At 50.2% G+C, this 19,683-nt stretch overlaps 1 protein-coding gene across 1 annotated transcript in view; it reads right to left on the bottom strand.

Annotated features, from left to right (window-relative positions):
* COLQ (collagen like tail subunit of asymmetric acetylcholinesterase) overlaps window positions 1-19,683 on the bottom strand; it is a 452,986-nt gene that overhangs the window by 405,752 nt on the left and 27,551 nt on the right. Inside the window, 2 exon segments of the mRNA XM_078662856.1 lie at window positions 13,021-13,198; window positions 13,200-13,231. Coding sequence (XP_078518982.1) covers window positions 13,021-13,198; window positions 13,200-13,231 — 210 coding nt within the window.

Raw genomic sequence — 19,683 nt, 5'->3', positions numbered from 1 at the left:
AAACGATGGGTAGCGGCTAAGAGATACACCAAGTAGGTCTCTTGATATTCTACACTTAAGTTACTGCAGTTTAACTACCTACATCAAAGTTACATGTCCCCAAGAAGCATTGTCGGAATGTTTCCGGGCTCGTCGGCTGCTTGTCTTAAGACTTAAAAGAGTGGAAGCTTGAATTCCTGTTATGATTCAGTATTGTCGGTACAGATTTAAGACATTGAGATGGAAGCTCTTGCAGACATATGCCAGGCTGGCTGAAAGCCATAAGGCTGAAAGCCATAATGCTGCCATTCATCAACACATTAATGTTATTTGCTGCCTATGAGTCTTTCCATGAATCTAACACATTTACATTTTAAATGTGTGGGTTTCATGTAGCTCACTGATACGCCATCAGGTTTCCTAGCATTAGCTTGGCAAACTGCTCCATTAGAATCACTTTCCTCCAAAAAAACAGAGGGTTGAAGATGACGTCAAGGTTTCAGTTGTTTACCTTAATGAAATGTTAACGAATATGCCTCTTTTTTCCGCTTTCCCTCACCCGGCATGTTGTTACAACCACCGTGTTGTAACAACGCATACCATTACCTGGCAACACCGACTTGCGGGGGAGGGGGGGCCTGGATGTTGAAATAGTATAATTTACTATTCCAACTCCAGTCTGTGCGGACAGTAGGAAAGGTGTAGGATTTTAAACACCTTCTCCCCCCTCTGCAAGTCGTTGTAACGACTTGCGGGGTAATGGTATGCGTTGTTACAACGGGGTCGTTGTAACGAACGCGTTGTAACGACATGCGGGGTGACGGGTGCGTTGTAAGGGGTGTTTACCAGTGTTAACTAATATATGCATGTATCGCTGGTAGAAGCATATGCCCCTGATTGGGGGACAGGGAAGAGAACGATCTGCCTCCTATTCTGATTTTATTGTCCTTTGGTCTTGGTGTTTGCAGTGGATTGATTGATTTAGATCTGAGTGCGATGTGGCAGGCAACACGTCACTTTGGCTTGAATAAAGAGTAGTGGTTGGGGCTAGATTGGTTTTATTTTCATTAAAAAAAGATAGGGTCTACAGTCAACATCTGGGCTGGATCTGCCTATGAACTATAGACAGGTGCAGTTTATGAATTTCGAAGGTATTCGTTGCCCTGGGGGGAGTGAGACACACTTGGGGAAATCAGAAACTATAGATGTCAAATAGATGATGACATTCTCTACGTATGTTGGCAAAGGATATTCCAAAGCCAATGTATGGATAGAACGCGTTGTTTTTATTCGGATTAAATTGTTTACTGATTAACAGTTGTACATTAGAATATTGTATAGAAAAATATTATTCTGACTTAAAAACTATGCCCTAAACATCATTTCCAATTACTTTGTTCCACTGGGTGAGAGTTTCTATTATTATCTTTTTGTGAGTGATATTGAGCACACAGTTTTTTTGTTCACAATATTCTGACACCATACCTTCAAAGAAGCAGATGTTCTTGCTCAAGGTCTGAGCGTGTGATTTTGTTGTTTGACACGTGTTTCTCTTTGGCTCCATGAGCCTTAAAGCTTTCCCAATGCCTTCACAGCAGTCTGGAAGGTGTCCAGGGAGTACCAAATGTCAAACAGGAAAAACAATAGGGATGACTTTGCACAAGTTTGCATACTTCCCTGTGTTCACTGTTATGAGCAGTGCTTGTCTATGGCATGCCCAGGTGTGTGCAGCCTTGTTCACCCGGGCACCCAACTGACGGTCAAAAGTCGTCTTTGGTTATTTACAGACCTACAAAGAGGCATTGTGTAGTGCAAGCTTCTCAAACGAGTAGCTTGTGAGCTACTAGTAGCTCTCCACCTACCTGTACACAGTTCTCCTGGGTGCAGCCTAGTCAACTCAATTAGAAGCTTGTGCTTTGTTGAATGAATGTATCTATGCCAAAAAGGATAAGCAGGTATTAGAGACTTAAGTGTGTGTATTTTCAGATCTCAGAAACTGATGTTTGGAGAAAAATGGCTGGATTTCCAAAATATATTTAATGCTGATATTTGAGCAATGAAAGCAAAGGGTGTTGGGGAGACTTATTACTAACATTATTACCTTGGTTCTAGGGGAATTGCAGCTGTGGCTGCTATGTACTACCCATATAGAGGCATTACACATTGGGAAAGCATTTTTACATTACTGCTGGCATCTGTGTCTGATGTACTGAAGGAATCACTTTGCATATGCTGGTCACTAATCTAATCTTGTCTGCTGTGGCAATCATTACATCTCTAATAATATTAGTAGCCCTGGAGGCTTTTCATTGAAGATAAGTAGCTCTTAATACAGAAAAGGTTGGAGACCCCTGGTACAGCGTGTGGTCTGTGGTAAAGAAGTATATAACCTACACGGAGGCGATGTACAGCGTGTGCTCTGCAGTAAAGGGGTATATACCCTACACAGAGGCGATGTACAGCGTGTGCTCTGCAGTATAGGGGTATATACCCTACACAGAGGCGATGTACAGCGTGTGCTCTGCAGTATAGGGGTATATACCCTACACAGAGGCGATGTACAGCGGGTGCTCTGCAGTATAGGGGTATATACCCTACACAGAGGCGATGTACAGCGTGTGCTCTGCAGGAAAGGGGTATATACCCTACACAGAGGCGATGCACAGCGTGTGCTCTGCAGTATAGGGGTATATACCCTACACAGAGGCGATGCACAGCGGGTGCTCTGCAGGATAGGGGTATATACCCTACACAGAGGCGATGTACAGCGGGTGCTCTGCAGGATAGGGGTATATACCCTACACAGAGGCGATGTACAGCGGGTGCTCTGCAGGATAGGGGTATATACCCTACACAGAGGCGATGTACAGCGTGTGCTCTGCAGTATAGGGGTATATACCCTACACAGAGGCGATGTACAGCGTGTGCTCTGCAGTATAGGGGTATATACCCTACACAGAGGCGATGTACAGCGTGTGCTCTGCAGTATAGGGGTATATACCCTACACAGAGGCGATGTACAGCGGGTGCTCTGCAGTATAGGGGTATATGCCCTACACAGAGGCGATGTACAGCGGGTGCTCTGCAGTATAGGGGTATATACCCTACACAGAGGCGATGTACAGCGGGTGCTCTGCAGTATAGGGGTATATACCCTACACAGAGGCGATGTACAGCGGGTGCTCTGCAGTATAGGGGTATATGCCCTACACAGAGGCGATGTACAGCGGGTGCTCTGCAGTATAGGGGTATATGCCCTACACAGAGGCGATGTACAGCGGGTGCTCTGCAGGATAGGGGTATATGCCCTACACAGAGGCGATGTACAGCGGGTGCTCTGCAGTATAGGGGTATATGCCCTACACAGAGGCGATGTACAGCGTGTGCTCTGCAGGATAGGGGTATATGCCCTACACAGAGGCGATGTACAGCGTGTGCTCTGCAGGATAGGGGTATATGCCCTACACAGAGGCGATGTACAGCGTGTGCTCTGCAGGATAGGGGTATATGCCCTACACAGAGGCGATGTACAGCGTGTGCTCTGCAGGATAGGGGTATATGCCCTACACAGAGGCGATGTACAGCGTGTGCTCTGCAGGATAGGGTTATATACCCTACACAGAGGCGATGTACAGCGTGTGCTCTGCAGGATAGGGGTATATACCCTACACAGAGGCGATGTACAGCGTGTGCTCTGCAGTATAGGGGTATATACCCTACACAGAGGCGATGTACAGCGTGTGCTCTGCAGGATAGGGGTATATACCCTACACAGAGGCGATGTACAGCGTGTGCTCTGCAGTATAGGGGTATATACCCTACACAGAGGCGATGTACAGCGTGTGCTCTGCAGGATAGGGGTATATACCCTACACAGAGGCGATGTACAGCGTGTGCTCTGCAGGATAGGGGTATATACCCTACACAGAGGCGATGTACAGCGTGTGCTCTGCAGGATAGGGGTATATACCCTACACAGAGGCGATGTACAGCGTGTGCTCTGCAGGATAGGGGTATATACCCTACACAGAGGCGATGTACAGCGTGTGCTCTGCAGTATAGGGGTATATACCCTACACAGAGGCGATGTACTGCGGGTGCTCTGCAGTATAGGGGTATATACCCTACACAGAGGCGATGTACAGCGGGTGCTCTGCAGTATAGGGGTATATACCCTACACAGAGGCGATGTACAGCGTGTGCTCTGCAGGATAGGGGTATATACCCTACACAGAGGCGATGTACAGCGGGTGCTCTGCAGGATAGGGGTATATACCCTACACAGAGGCGATGTACAGCGGGTGCTGTGCAGTATAGGGGTATATACCCTACACAGAGGCGATCTACAGCGTGTGCTCTGCAGTATAGGGGTATATACCCTACACAGAGGCGATGTACAGCGTGTGCTCTGCAGTATAGGGGTGTATACCCTACACAGAGGCGATGTACAGCGTGTGCTCTGCAGTATAGGGGTATATACCCTACACAGAGGCGATGAACAGTGTGTGCTCTGCAGTATAGGGGTATATACCCTACACAGAGGCGATGTACAGCGTGTGCTCTGCAGTATAGGGGTATGTACCCTACACAGAGGCGATGTACAGAGTGTGCTCTGCAGTATAGGGGTATATACCCTACACAGAGGCGATGTACAGCGTGTTCTCTGCAGTATAGGGGTATATACCCTACACAGAGGCGATGTACAGCGTGTGCTCTGCAGGATAGGGGTATATACCCTACACAGAGGCAATCTACAGCGTGTGCTCTGCAGTATAGGGGTATATACCCTACACAGAGGCGATGTACAGCGGGTGCTCTGCAGTATAGGGGTATATACCCTACACAGAGGCGATGTACAGCGTGTGCTCTGCAGGATAGGGGTATATACCCTACACAGAGTCAATGTACAGCGTGTGCTCTGCAGTATAGGGGTATATACCCTACACAGAGGCGATCTACAGCGTGTGCTCTGCAGTATAGGGGTATATACCCTACACAGAGGCGATGTACAGCGGGTGCTCTGCAGTATAGGGGTATATACCCTACACAGAGGCGATGTACAGCGGGTGCTCTGCAGGATAGGGGTATATACCCTACACAGAGTCGATGTACAGCGTGTGCTCTGCAGTATAGGGGTATATACCCTACACAGAGGCGATGTACAGCGGGTGCTCTGTAGTATAGGGGTATATACCCTACACAGAGGCGATGTACAGCGTGTGCTCTGCAGGATAGGGGTATATACCCTACACAGAGGCGATGTACAGCGGGTGCTCTGCAGGATAGGGGTATATACCCTACACAGAGGCAATCTACAGTGTGTGTTCTGCAGTATAGGGGTATATACCCTACACAGAGGCGATGTACAGCTTGTGCTCTGCAGTATAGGGGTATATACCCTACACAGAGGCGATGTACAGCGGGTGTTCTGCAGGATAGGGGTATATAACCTACACAGAGGCAATGTACAGTGTGTGCTTTGCATTGTGGGAGTATATAACCTACACAGAGGCAATGTACAGCGTGTGCTTTGCAGTGTGGGAGTATATAACCTACACAGAGGCAATGTACAGTGTGTGCTTTGCAGTGTGGGAGTATATAACCTACACAGAGGCAATGTACAGTGTGTGCTTTGCAGTGTGGAAGTATATAACCTACACAGAGGCAATGTACAGTGTGTGCTTTGCAGTGTGGGAGTATATAACCTACACAGAGGCAATGTACAGTGTGTGCTTTGCAGTGTGGGAGTATATAACCTACACAGAGGCAATGTACAGTGTGTGCTTTGCAGTGTGGGAGTATATACCCTACACAGAGGTACAATATGTGCTTTGCGGGATAGGGGTATATACCCTACACAGAGGTGATGTACAGAGTGTGCTCTGCTGGATAGGGGTATAACACTACAGAGAGACTGTACAGCGGGGGGGGGGGGCATTCAGAATGTAGCGTGGTGGGGGGGCGCCCTGCTGTAGAGGGGCATATTAATAGGTCATGGACATTGAAGAACAACCCCCTAGTCATATTTTAGACCCCCCCTCCCTTTACTTTTACTGGTATTAAGTCGTGTTGCTCAAAATAGACGGGTGGGGGCACTAGGGGCCCTCCTCGTCACTGGAGCAGACAGGCAACATCCGATATTATTTGCGGGAGCATTAAAAATACAACGGCGCCGTGGGAGTGACGTTTGTACTCGAGGACGGGACCCCCTAAATACAGAAACCACAGGGCAGAGGCCAGCAGGTGCAGCCGGGGCCCCTCCATCCGGTTGAAGCCAGCACCCTGAAGCCTTAGCAGAAGCCTTCAAAGGCGGGCAGTGCTGTGGCGCTGTCCGCTGCTGCGGGACCGCGAGAGGAAACCCGGGGGTGCACATGAAAGAGGCGTGCAGAGCTCCTGTGTCACAGGGTCCCCACATCCATGTGCTGTGACATGCATACATCTGCTGTGTCTCTGTATGAGTTCATGTATACATCTGTGGTAATATATGAGCCGCACATACACGTCTGCTGTGGCATCATACGACCACACACATCCACCTGCTGTGACACTGAATGAGTTGCATGCATACACCTGCTGTGGCATCATACGAACGACCACACACATCCACCTGCTGTGACACTGAATGAGTTGCATGCATACACCTGCTGTGGCATCATACGACCACACACATCCACCTGCTGTGACACTGATTGAGTTGCATGCATACACCTGCTGTGGCATCATACGACCGACCACACACATCCACCTGCTGTGACACTGAATGAGTTGCATGCATACACCGCTGTGGCATCATACGAACGACCACACACATACACCTGCTGTGACACTGAATGAGTTGCATGCATACACCGCTGTGGCATCATACGACCACACACATCCACCTGCTGTGACACTGAATGAGTTGCATGCATACACCGCTGTGGCATCATACGATCACACACATCCACCTGCTGTGACACTGAATGAGTTGCATGCATACACCGCTGTGGCATCATACGACCACACACATCCACCTGCTGTGACACTGAATGAGTTGCATGCATACACCACTGTGGTATCATACCACCACACACATCCACCTGCTGTGACACTGAATGAGTTGCATGCATACACCGCTGTGGCATCATACGACCACACACATCCACCTGCTGTGACACTGAATGAGTTGCATGCATACACCACTGTGGTATCATACCACCACACACATCCACCTGCTGTGACACTGAATGAGTTGCATGCATACACCGCTGTGGCATCATACGACCACACACATCCACCTGCTGTGACACTGAATGAGTTGCATGCATACACCGCTGTGGCATCATACGACCACACACATCCACCTGCTGTGACACTCAATGAGTTGCATGCATACACCTGCTGTGGCATCATACGAACGACCACACACATCCACCTGCTGTGACACTGAATGAGTTGCATGCATACACCTGCTGTGGCATCATACGACCACACACATCCACCTGCTGTGACACTGAATGAGTTGCATGCATACACCTGCTGTGGCATCATACGAACGACCACACACATACACCTGCTGTGACACTGAATGAGTTGCATGCATACACCGCTGTGGCATCATACGACCACACACATCCACCTGCTGTGACACTGAATGAGTTGCATGCATACACCTGCTGTGGCATCATACGACCACACACATCCACCTGCTGTGACACTGAATGAGTTGCATGCATACACCTGCTGTGGCATCATACGACCACACACATCCACCTACTGTGACACTGAATGAGTTGCATGCATACACCTGCTGTGGCATCATACGACCACACACATCCACCTGCTGTGACACTGAATGAGTTGCATGCATACACCGCTGTGGCATCATACGACCAAACACATCCACCTGCTGTGACACTCAATGTGTTGCATGCATACACCACTGTGGCATCATACGAACGACCACACACATCCACCTGCTGTGACACTGAATGAGTTGCATGCATACACCTGCTGTGGCATCATACGACCACACACATCCACCTGCTGTGACACTGAATGAGTTGCATGCATACACCACTGTGGCATCATACGAACGACCACACACATACACCTGCTGTGACACTGAATGAGTTGCATGCATACACCACTGTGGCATCATACAACCACACACATCCACCTGCTGTGATACTTTACGAGTGCCATGCATACACCTGCTGTGGCATCATACAACCACACACATCCACCTGCTGTGACACTGAATGAGTTGCATGCATACACCACTGTGGCATCATACGAACGACCACACACATCCACCTGCTGTGACACTGAATGAGTTGCATGCATACACCGCTGTGGCATCATACGACCACACACATCCACCTGCTGTGACACTGAATGAGTTGCATGCATACACCGCTGTGGCATCATACAACCACACACATCCACCTGCTGTGACACTCAATGAGTTGCATGCATACACCGCTGTGGCATCATACAACCACACACATCCACCTGCTGTGACACTCAATGAGTTGCATGCATACACCTGCTGTGGCATCATACGAACGACCACACACATCCACCTGCTGTGACACTGAATGAGTTGCATGCATACACCGCTGTGGCATCATACGACCACACACATCCACCTGCTGTGACACTGAATGAGTTGCATGCATACACCGCTGTGGCATCATACAACCACACACATCCACCTGCTGTGACACTGAATGAGTTGCATGCATACACCGCTGTGGCATCATACGACCACACACATCCACCTGCTGTGACACTGAATGAGTTGCATGCATACACCGCTGTGGCATCATACGAACGACCACACACATCCACCTGCTTTGACACTGAATGAGTTGCATGCATACACCGCTGTGGCATCATACGACCACACACATCCACCTGCTGTGACACTCAATGAGTTGCATGCATACACCTGCTGTGGCATCATACGACCACACACATCCACCTGCTGTGACACTGAATGAGTTGCATGCATACACCGCTGTGGCATCATACGAACGACCACACACATTCACCTGCTGTGACACTGAATGAGTTGCATGCATACACCTGCTGTGGCATCATACGAACGACCACACACATACACCTGCTGTGACACTGAATGAGTTGCATGCATACACCTGCTGTGGCATCATACGACCACACACATCCACCTGCTGTGACACTGAATGAGTTGCATGCATACACCGCTGTGGCATCATACGAACGACCACACACATCCACCTGCTGTGACACTGAATGAGTTGCATGCATATACCTGCTGTGGCATCATACGAACGACCACACACATACACCTGCTGTGACACTGAATGAGTTGCATGCATACACCTGCTGTGGCATCATACCACCACACACATCCACCTGCTGTGACACTGAATGAGTTGCATGCATACACCGCTGTGGCATCATACGACCACACACATCCACCTGCTGTGACACTGAATGAGTTGCATGCATACACCTGCTGTGGCATCATACGACCACACACCTCCACCTGCTGTGACACTGAATGAGTTGCATGCATACACCTGCTGTGGCATCATACGACCACACACATCCACCTGCTGTGACACTGAATGAGTTGCATGCATACACCGCTGTGGCATCATACGACCACACACATCCACCTGCTGTGACACTGAATGAGTTGCATGCATACACCTGCTGTGGCATCATACGACCACACACATCCACCTGCTGTGACACTGAATGAGTTGCATGCATACACCGCTGTGGCATCATACGACCACACACATCCACCTGCTGTGACACTGAATGAGTTGCATGCATACACCACTGTGGCATCATACCACCACACACATCCACCTGCTGTGACACTCAATGAGTTGCATGCATACACCTGCTGTGGCATCATACGAACGACCACACACATACACCTGCTGTGACACTGAATGAGTTGCATGCATACACCTGCTGTGGCATCATACGACCACACACATCCACCTGCTGTGACACTGAATGAGTTGCATGCATACACCGCTGTGGCATCATACCACCACACACATCCACCTGCTGTGACACTGAATGAGTTGCATGCATACACCGCTGTGGCATCATACCACCACACACATCCACCTGCTGTGACACTCAATGAGTTGCATGCATACACCTGCTGTGGCATCATACGAACGACCACACACATACACCTGCTGTGACACTGAATGAGTTGCATGCATACACCTGCTGTGGCATCATACGACCACACACATCCACCTGCTGTGACACTGAATGAGTTGCATGCATACACCGCTGTGGCATCATACCACCACACACATCCACCTGCTGTGACACTGAATGAGTTGCATGCATACACCGCTGTGGCATCATACGACCACACACATCCACCTGCTGTGACACTCAATGAGTTGCATGCATACACCGCTGTGGCATCATACGACCACACACATCCACCTGCTGTGACACTCAATGAGTTGCATGCATACACCGCTGTGGCATCATACGACCACACACATCCACCTGCTGTGACACTCAATGAGTTGCATGCATACACCTGCTGTGGCATCATACGAACGACCACACACATCCACCTGCTGTGACACTGAATGAGTTGCATGCATACACCTGCTGTGGCATCATACGACCACACACATCCACCTGCTGTGACACTGAATGAGTTGCATGCATACACCGCTGTGGCATCATACCACCACACACATCCATCTGCTGTGACACTCAATGAGTTGCATGCATACACCACTGTGGTATCATACCACCACACACATCCACCTGCTGTGACACTGAATGAGTTGCATGCATACACCGCTGTGGCATCATACGAACGACCACACACATCCACCTGCTGTGACACTGAATGAGTTGCATGCATATACCTGCTGTGGCATCATACGAACGACCACACACATACACCTGCTGTGACACTGAATGAGTTGCATGCATACACCGCTGTGGCATCATACGACCACACACATCCACCTGCTGTGACACTGAATGAGTTGCATGCATACACCGCTGTGGCATCATACGAACGACCACACACATCCACCTGCTGTGACACTGAATGAGTTGCATGCATACACCGCTGTGGCATCATACGAACGACCACACACATCCACCTGCTGTGACACTGAATGAGTTGCATGCATACACCTGCTGTGGCATCATACCACCACACACATCCACCTGCTGTGACACTGAATGAGTTGCATGCATACACCACTGTGGCATCATACGACCACACACATCCACCTGCTGTGACACTGAATGAGTTGCATGCATACACCTGCTGTGGCATCATACGAACGACCACACACATACACCTGCTGTGACACTGAATGAGTTGCATGCATACACCGCTGTGGCATCATACGACCACACACATCCACCTGCTGTGACACTGAATGAGTTGCATGCATACACCTGCTGTGGCATCATACGACCACACACATCCACCTGCTGTGACACTGAATGAGTTGCATGCATACACCTGCTGATATATAAAACCATTTAACTATAAGAATAAGGGACAACCCAGTAACCCTGGGGTCGGGTCATCAAGTAATAAAGACAAACAGGGGCGGAGGACGTGTGAACCTCGACTTCCTTGGAAAACACAGAGATCGTTGTATTCGTTTTTATAACCCCCCAACCCAGGTTTGTGAGGCTCGTCCTCGCGGTCCCCCCACTGCTGCCCCCCGCCTCGTCCCTGCTCCCAGAATGGGTGAACCCCGCTGGGGCGAAGCGGGCGGGGGCCAGACACTCTCACCCTTCCCTCCATCCCTCACACCCCACGCCCCAGGACTGGCACGCCCTCACCCCTTGCAGTGTATCCTCGCCCCCTTATGTCTTGACTGATAGGATGAGGGGCCCTCGCCCCTTCCACTGCCCCCTCGCTTCCCGCTAGCCTACCTCCCAGGGAGGGGGTGCCCTCGCCCCTTCCTTTGCCCCCACACTCATCACCGTTTAGGCTGGGGATGCCCTCACCCCTTCCTATCCATGATACACCCAAAGACGGGGTGCCCTCGCCCCTTCTATTGTCTCGTCTGCTTGTTACCTCCCAGGAAGGGGGTGCCCTCACCCTTTCCTTGTCCCCCTCCTTCATTACCTTCTAGGCGGGGGTGGGGGGTGCATGCCCTCACCTTTTCCACCCCCATATTACACCCTCATTCCTTGCATGATTGGTGTGGGGTGCCCTCACTCCTCCCACTGCCACACCATACCACACTCTACTCTTTCCCGCTTGGATGGGGGTGTCCTCACCCTCTCCACTGCCATCGCACCACCATTCCTTACCTGCTTGGATGGGAGGGGGTGACTTCACCCCGCCATTACCCCCCTCCCCCTTTCCATTACCCCATCCCCTAATTCCTTACTTTCAGAAATGGGGCTCCCCCGCCCCTTTCACTTCTCCCTCGCCCCCTTATTCCTTCTCTTCTATACAGGGGGTGTCCTTTCCCCTTCTCTACCCACCTCTCCTCATTCCTTACCTCCAAGGAAAGGGGTGGCATCACCCATGCATTCCTACCTCATTCCTTGCCGCTTAGATTGGGGGTGCTCTCATCCCTCGACCCCCCCCATTCCTCACTGCATAGGAGAGGGATCCCCAACCCGTCCCAGTGCCCCCACTCTCAGTCCTCACCCCCAAGAATGGGGGTGGGCTCCCCCTCTCATTGCCTTCTCAGTCCTCGCCTCCTAGGATAGAAGTGCCCCCCCCCTTCGGGTGCTCTCTTTGCCCCTCATTCCTTAACGCATACCCCCCTCCCCCCCTACATTGGTTCCTCTGCTCCTTGTTCCATACCCAGTAGAATGGGGGTGCCCCCTCCCACTGCCCCCACATGTCTTCATTCCTAGGATGGGGTGCCCCCCTCCCACTGCCCCCACATGTCCTCATTCCTAGGATGGGGGTGCCCCCCTCCCACTACCCCCACATGTCTTCATTCCAAGGATGGGGGTGCCCCCCTCCCTCCATTGCCCTGATGCCCCATACCTCACCCCCCATGTCCCTCCCTGCCCCTTCCTTACCTCCTGGCAGCGGGAAGAAGCCCTCCATGAAGGGGCTCTGTGCCAGCACCGGGCACAGGAAGAGCTGGAGGTAAAATCCGGTGGCCACGGGGCTGGGGGCCACCATCCTGGGTCCGGGCGCGGGGTGTGGGGGCCCGGGGGGCGCTGGCAGGGGCTCGGCTGGCACAGGCTGTCTGTCGGTGCTGCTGTCCAGACCCTTCCCTGGTGGGCTCTGGAGGGAGGGAGAGTGAGTGACCGCGCTCAGTCCCCTCTCCCTCCTGCGGGGAGAGCGCCAGGCACCGGCTTAACCCCTCCGGGCCCTGGCGGGAGCGAGCGCAGCAGGCAGGGACCCCCAGCGGGAGCGAGCACAGCAGGCAGGGACCCCCAGCGGGAGCGAGCACAGCAGGCAGGGACCCCCAGCGGGCACAGCAGGCAGGGACCCCCAGCGGAACCGGAGCAGACCTTCTCGCCCCTCGCCCTCAGTACATGAGACATGGAAGGGTGGACACTGGACAGACAGACGTACACCGAGAAACCTACAGAGAGACGGCGACAGAAGCAGTCACAGACAAGGCCAGAGAGACAGACAGGCACAGGGAGAGCAAGACAGAGAGACAGACGGGCAGAAGAGGTGGACACAGACAGAGAGACAGACAGTCACAGGGAGAGCAAGACAGAGAGACGGACAGGCACAGGGAGAGCCAGACAGAGAGACAGACGGGCAGAAGAGGTGGACACAGACAGAGAGACAGACAGTCACAGGGAGAGCAAGACAGAGAGACGGACAGCCACAGGGAGAGCCAGACAGAGAGACAGACGGGCAGAAGAGGTGGACACAGACAGAGGGGCAGAAGAGGTGGACACAGACAGAGGGACAGGATATGAAAACGCGAGCAAATTCACAGGCAGACAGATAAATGGATATTTAGCCAAAGACAGAGGTGGAGAGATATAGGCAGACAGACAGATAGACAGAACAAGGTCAGGCTAGACAGACAGAGAGGGAATACAGACAGGCACGGATAGAGACTGCCAGATTGAGATACAGGGGAAAACCGAGAGATATTCAGAGATGGGTAGAGAGAGCCAGTATAGGCCTGAACAGAGAGAGAGGAAGACCGAGAGAGACCAGATACTCTGAGAATTATGAAGAGAGAGAGAGAGAGTGCACGCCGGGACAGATGGAGAGGTAGACAGATAAACAGACACAGCGAGGTACAGATACAGCGAGGTGTAGACAGAGCAGGGCCAGGTTTACACCTCACTGCACATTCATCCCACATGAGTGAGTCTGATTAATTCAGTACAGAGACAGAATCTGCCTGAACACCTGCCTGTGGGCAGCCTGAAGAGGTCATGGATAGACAGAGTCACAAAGAGATAGAGACAGAGACAGACGGGGACACATACACACAGATAGATACAGACAGAGGGGTACCTGCTCCAGACAAACAGCGCCTTGAGGCAGAAAGGATCCTGCAAGCCAGTCTAGCCTGCTCGTCGTCAGGCCTGCTTGCGGTAACCAGGGCCGGACTGAGAACCAAACAGGGCCAGACTGGGAACAGAAACCGGCCCAGGTAAACTGCTCAGCTGGCCCCCCTGGGTTGAGGAGGGGGAGTGCAGCCGAGCAGGTTGCGAGGGCCGATTTTGTTACAGTGGGCCGATATTGCCGACTCCCGGAAACAAAACCGGCCCCCCAGGGACCTAAAACCGTGCCCCACCCTAGCGGCCTACCGGGGAAACGCCCGGTGCCCGCTATGGTCAGTCCAGCCCTGAAACCAAAACCGGCCCTGGAAAGTGCTCGGCCAACACCCCTCCCCCCCCCCCCCCCGAAGGGGTTGGGGGTGCTGCCGAGCTGTTTGCCAGGGCCAGTTTCGGACGATTTTTTTACAGGGACCGATATTGCAGCTATGCTCCAAAAACGGCCCCCCGGGGCCCAAAACAGCCCCCACCCTGGTGGCCCACCGGGAAAATGCCCGGTGCCCGCTACGGCCAGTCCAGCCCTGGCAGTAACTCCTGGGAACTGATTCCGTGCTGTGGGGTAAACTCTGATCCCTTCACAAACAGGCGCTTGTGCAGGGATCACAAACAGGTTATGCCAGGAAAAACAAAGCAAACACAAGGAGATGATGGACGGAGCGCTGAAACTTTTCAGACACCCACCCCAGTCACAGATCTGGGTTGAATCCATCATCGTTCTTTAGCTCACTTTGCCATCCCAGTTCAGACCCAGCCATATGCAAACCAGAATTGACCCTGTAACTCATGGAAACAGTCCAGCCCGAACTTCCAAGCCAGGTCTTCCCTGGGCCAGAAACAAGGATCCTGGGACTGGTTTCAAGGTAACAATCCTGATCAGCCAGGCTAGCGTAAATCCAGTGGCAAAGTGAGCAGGGGACCCACGTCTGGGCATACCATGCCAACTTAGGGCAAGCAAAGTAAATACAAGGAGATGATGGACGGAGTGCTGAAAAGTTTCAGACACTCACCCCCAGTCACAGATCTGGGATGAATCCATAATTCTTTGGTTTACTCTGCCATCCCAGTTCAGACCCAGCCATATGCAAATCAGTCTTGACCTTGTTCCTCAAGGAAACAGTACAGCCCTATCTGCCCAGGCAGGTCTTCCCTGGACCGTAAACAAGGATCCTTGGAATGGGTTCGGGGTAACACCCCGCACCAGCCAGGCTAACGTGAATCCAGTGGCAAAGTGAGCAAGGGACCTACATCTGGGCATACCCTCCAACTTAGGGCAAACAAAGCAAACACAAGGAGATGATGGACAGAGCGCTGAAACCTTTCAGACACTCCCCCCCAGTCACAGATCTGAGTGGGACGGGTATGCCCAGATGTTGGTCTGGTGCTCACCATCCCACTGGAGTCTAGTAGCCTGGAACGGCATGGGGAGCAAAAACACAATGGATTTAGGCCCAGGTCTCTGTACTGGGGTGAATGCATGACATTGTTCTGCATTCGGTCCATCAATTGTTGTTTTTGCATTTGTCACCCCGAGTGGGATGGGTATGCTCAGATGTGGATCCCCTGCTCTCCATGCCACTGGACCAAAGCTAGCCTGCCTGATGAGGGGTGATATCCCGAAACCGGTCCCAGGATGCTTGTTACCATTCCAGGGAGGACCTGGCCTGGCAGTTTGGGCTGGACTGTTCCCATGGGGAACAGGGTCAAGATTGATTTGCTTAAGGATGGTGTATAAACAACGAGAGAGTAAGGGCAAAGTGAAATACTCTCCCACCCCTTGGGATAAACAATCAGAAACAACTAGAGAGTACCATAATCAATAAAAAACATAAACTCACTAGGATAGATGTTGAGAAGACCTTTCACCAGCCAACATCAGTGCCCCATGCGTGGTTTTAAACTGTGTTATTAAGCATAATGAATATATAGAAAAAAGGAAGAATGAGTATACCAAAAGGAAAAAATGGGCCCCTCAGGCACCCACACTAGGTAGGTAGCCGTTTGTCTTCATCGGGTTCCCATTATTTCGTATGTGAAAAGGTACGAAAAACAGAAGTGCAGATTAAAAAGAGTGTAGATCACTCCCTCAACCAACAATTTTAATAGAGGGGTGACTCGAACTCAAATTAAAACCAATGTGCTTGTGCGGACAGTGAAGAGTTAAGTAAATTTGAACCCCCTGTCCTAAAAAACGGTCGACATGTTTCAGCTAGATGGTCTTATTCGACCCAGCATTCCTCAGGACCAGTGATAAAAGTAACTCACACAGCATGGCAGTACACCCCCTAAAGTGCCTACTCACGTTGGATGGATGTTCAAGAAAATACGTTTTTACCAACTTTTGTTCGTTGTGCTGGAAAAAACTTCAGGTGTGTTACCTCTGTTCTGTGAGGATTATGGAATTCTGTTAGTATTCCAGTCTTTTCTTAGATTTTAGTAAAAGACGAGCATTCTCTTTAGGACTGCATCGATCCTACAGAAAGACCCCATGAGTCCGTGGTGGGGGAATTCTTCACGTCAGCGTTAGCTTGCTGACGACTCCCCGCGTTTACACCTAGTTCTGGCGCAGCACAGAACTAGGTGTAAAAGCACATTGGTTTTAATTTGAGTTCGAGTCACCCCTCTATTAAAATTGTTGGTTGAGGGAGTGATCTACACTCTTTTTAATCTGCACTTCTGTTTTTCGTACCTTTTCACATACGAAATAATGGGAACCCGATGAAGACAAACGGCTACCTACCTAGTGTGGGTGCCTGAGGGGCCCATTTTTTCCTTTTGGTATACTCATTCTTCCTTCTTTCTATATATTCATTATGCTTATTAACACAGTTTAAAACCACACATGGGGCACTGATGTTGGCTGGTGAAAGGTCTTCTCAACATCTATCCTAGTGAGTTTATGTTTTTTATTGATTATGGTACTCTCTAGTTGTTTCTGATTGCTTAAGGATGGGTCTATTCTGGAATGGCATGGGTATGGATTTAGACCCAGATCTCTTTACTGGGGTGAATGTGTCACATTGTTCAGCATTCTGTTTATCAGTTGTTCTTTTTGCAGGAAAAACACAGCAGCCTTTATAGGGGATAAAATGGACCGAAAAAAGGCAAAGCATGTGGAATTCAGTGCAATAAAGAACCATTCCACATGTTATGCATTATTCACCCCTGGAACATGCTGGAGTTATTTATTGGATCCAGTAAATATCCCACCCTAGGTTAATGATACTTATATGGTTCAAGAAATACCACTCCATACTCCCCACTACTCTGAATCAAGGCCTTTGACACTATTTATATCAACATCGTGAGGACCCTCAAATCCAGATTGGGAGTTACCGCCTGCATAGGATTCAGATTTTTGCGGAAATGACAACACAGCTTAAATTTTCACCATACACATTTTGCCAGGGGAAGTCTGGTGAAATGTACCTAAGAAAAAGGTTGAAATGAGACAAAGGCGCTCTAATTGGGTGAACAAAATCCAATAGTGCATTCAATACTTAAGTTTAACCTTCAGAACTGTGAACGGTAGGGCACTACCACACCACCACAGTTAATAAGTGTGGTGTTACCACACTAAATTGTGAAGCACTCAGAATATGCTGGTCTGGCTTAGCTCTCGCTTTTGGTTCTATTTACAGTTGGATATAATGGGGTGAGGTATCTACCACACCCCGTAAATGCTATTACTATGGGCGAGGGTCAGCTGCTGTAAATACCTCCTGTTCCTTTATTTTCACTTGAAAATGTGTCATGACGCACAGCACTGGCATTTAAAGTACAAAATTCCTCTTGTTTTTCATTTTTTCCAGTCTTTTCCCCAAGCTAAATTTCTGTATATTTGACCTGAAATAAGTCATGAAACAACAATATGGGCCTGATTCTGATGCGGTAAGGAAAGCATTCCCACCTAGGGCCTGGTTTCGATGCGGTTAGGAAGGCCTCCTAATGGCATTTGCTCCTTCCAAATCGGATCGGGAAACTGTCTTCCCGACCCATGGCCCAATTATGATGCGGTTAGGAACATATGCTCCCATTGAAATCAATGGGAGACCAACCAAATCGTATCTGGATGCATCGTACTCTGTCAGTCGGACTCTCCCGATCCGAGTGGGTTGGAAACCATTTCCATTCCGATTCAGTCGGGAAGCTTTCCAACCTGCATCAGAATCGGGCCCTATGTTGTGCAATAATTGTCATGCAACTCTGAATTCCGATCCTTGTGCACAGGGGCTTAGCTATCCTGCAGGGGTAGTGGTCTGTTCATCCAGTAATATGGTCACTGTTGCATCTGTGACCTTGAGAAGAGGACGACTTAATGAGGGATTATTAACCAGAATGAACCAAGGGTTTTAGTGATATGGAAGTCTGGTATTTGCTTAAATGGAATTGCATTGGGTCATAGCACCTGATGTTGTCACCAGCCTCCTCTGGTCCCTGTAGACTGTGATGTTTTGAATTGAGAGACAGGCGGAGCAGCTTGAGGGTGGTGGCTGGGACTGGTTCTTTGAGCTCTTTCTACAAATAAAGAAACATCAAGGAAACCTTTGTGACTTCAGGAGTTTTATCCAGAGAGAGAAACTATCGTTTCTAAAAAGGCGGCTGTTGCTGTGCTGGCTTTCAGATTGAGATGACTAGCCCACGTTACCAATTTACAGTAAGCTTTCTCTTGATTGAGTGGTGCTACCAAGGAGACAGCCACTATGACAGTGTGAGCGCATTGAACTGGAGACTTCATTCTGGTTTGTGCTGGAGACTTCAGGCCTTGCTAGAGTCTGGCAGGCGGGAAACCCCGTTACAAGTGTGATAGTTGTCCTAACCACCATGTACAAGTGCATTATAGCATGTGGCACTTGTAATACGATGAATAGGATATCCGCCACATTTGTGACAAAGTATCCTGTGTGCCAAACTGGAAATAAGGCCCGAAGTCTCTTCAACTAACCAAAAGGCCAGCTACAAATGTTCTCATAATTAGGTCCCCAGTTCAATGAGCTCACGCCCTACGTCTCAGAAACAGCATTTAGCAGTTGTGATGTCAGGGAAATGTGGTGGGCAGCGTGTGGCGGGGGGGCAGTGTGGGGGGCTGTAACAATAAATACACTTCTGCTTGTTAGAAAGGCGATCCCAGGGGAGACAGAAGATGTCTGACTGTCCACCCCGAGACCCACCTCTCTTTATGGAATAGGCCGAGCGCTGTAGAGA

Source organism: Lissotriton helveticus, chromosome 10 (genome assembly GCF_964261635.1).
Source record: "Lissotriton helveticus chromosome 10, aLisHel1.1, whole genome shotgun sequence".
Lineage (NCBI taxonomy): Eukaryota > Metazoa > Chordata > Amphibia > Caudata > Salamandridae > Lissotriton > Lissotriton helveticus.
Note: the sequence above shows the minus strand (reverse complement) of the source record. Positions and strands in the feature narration are given on the sequence as shown.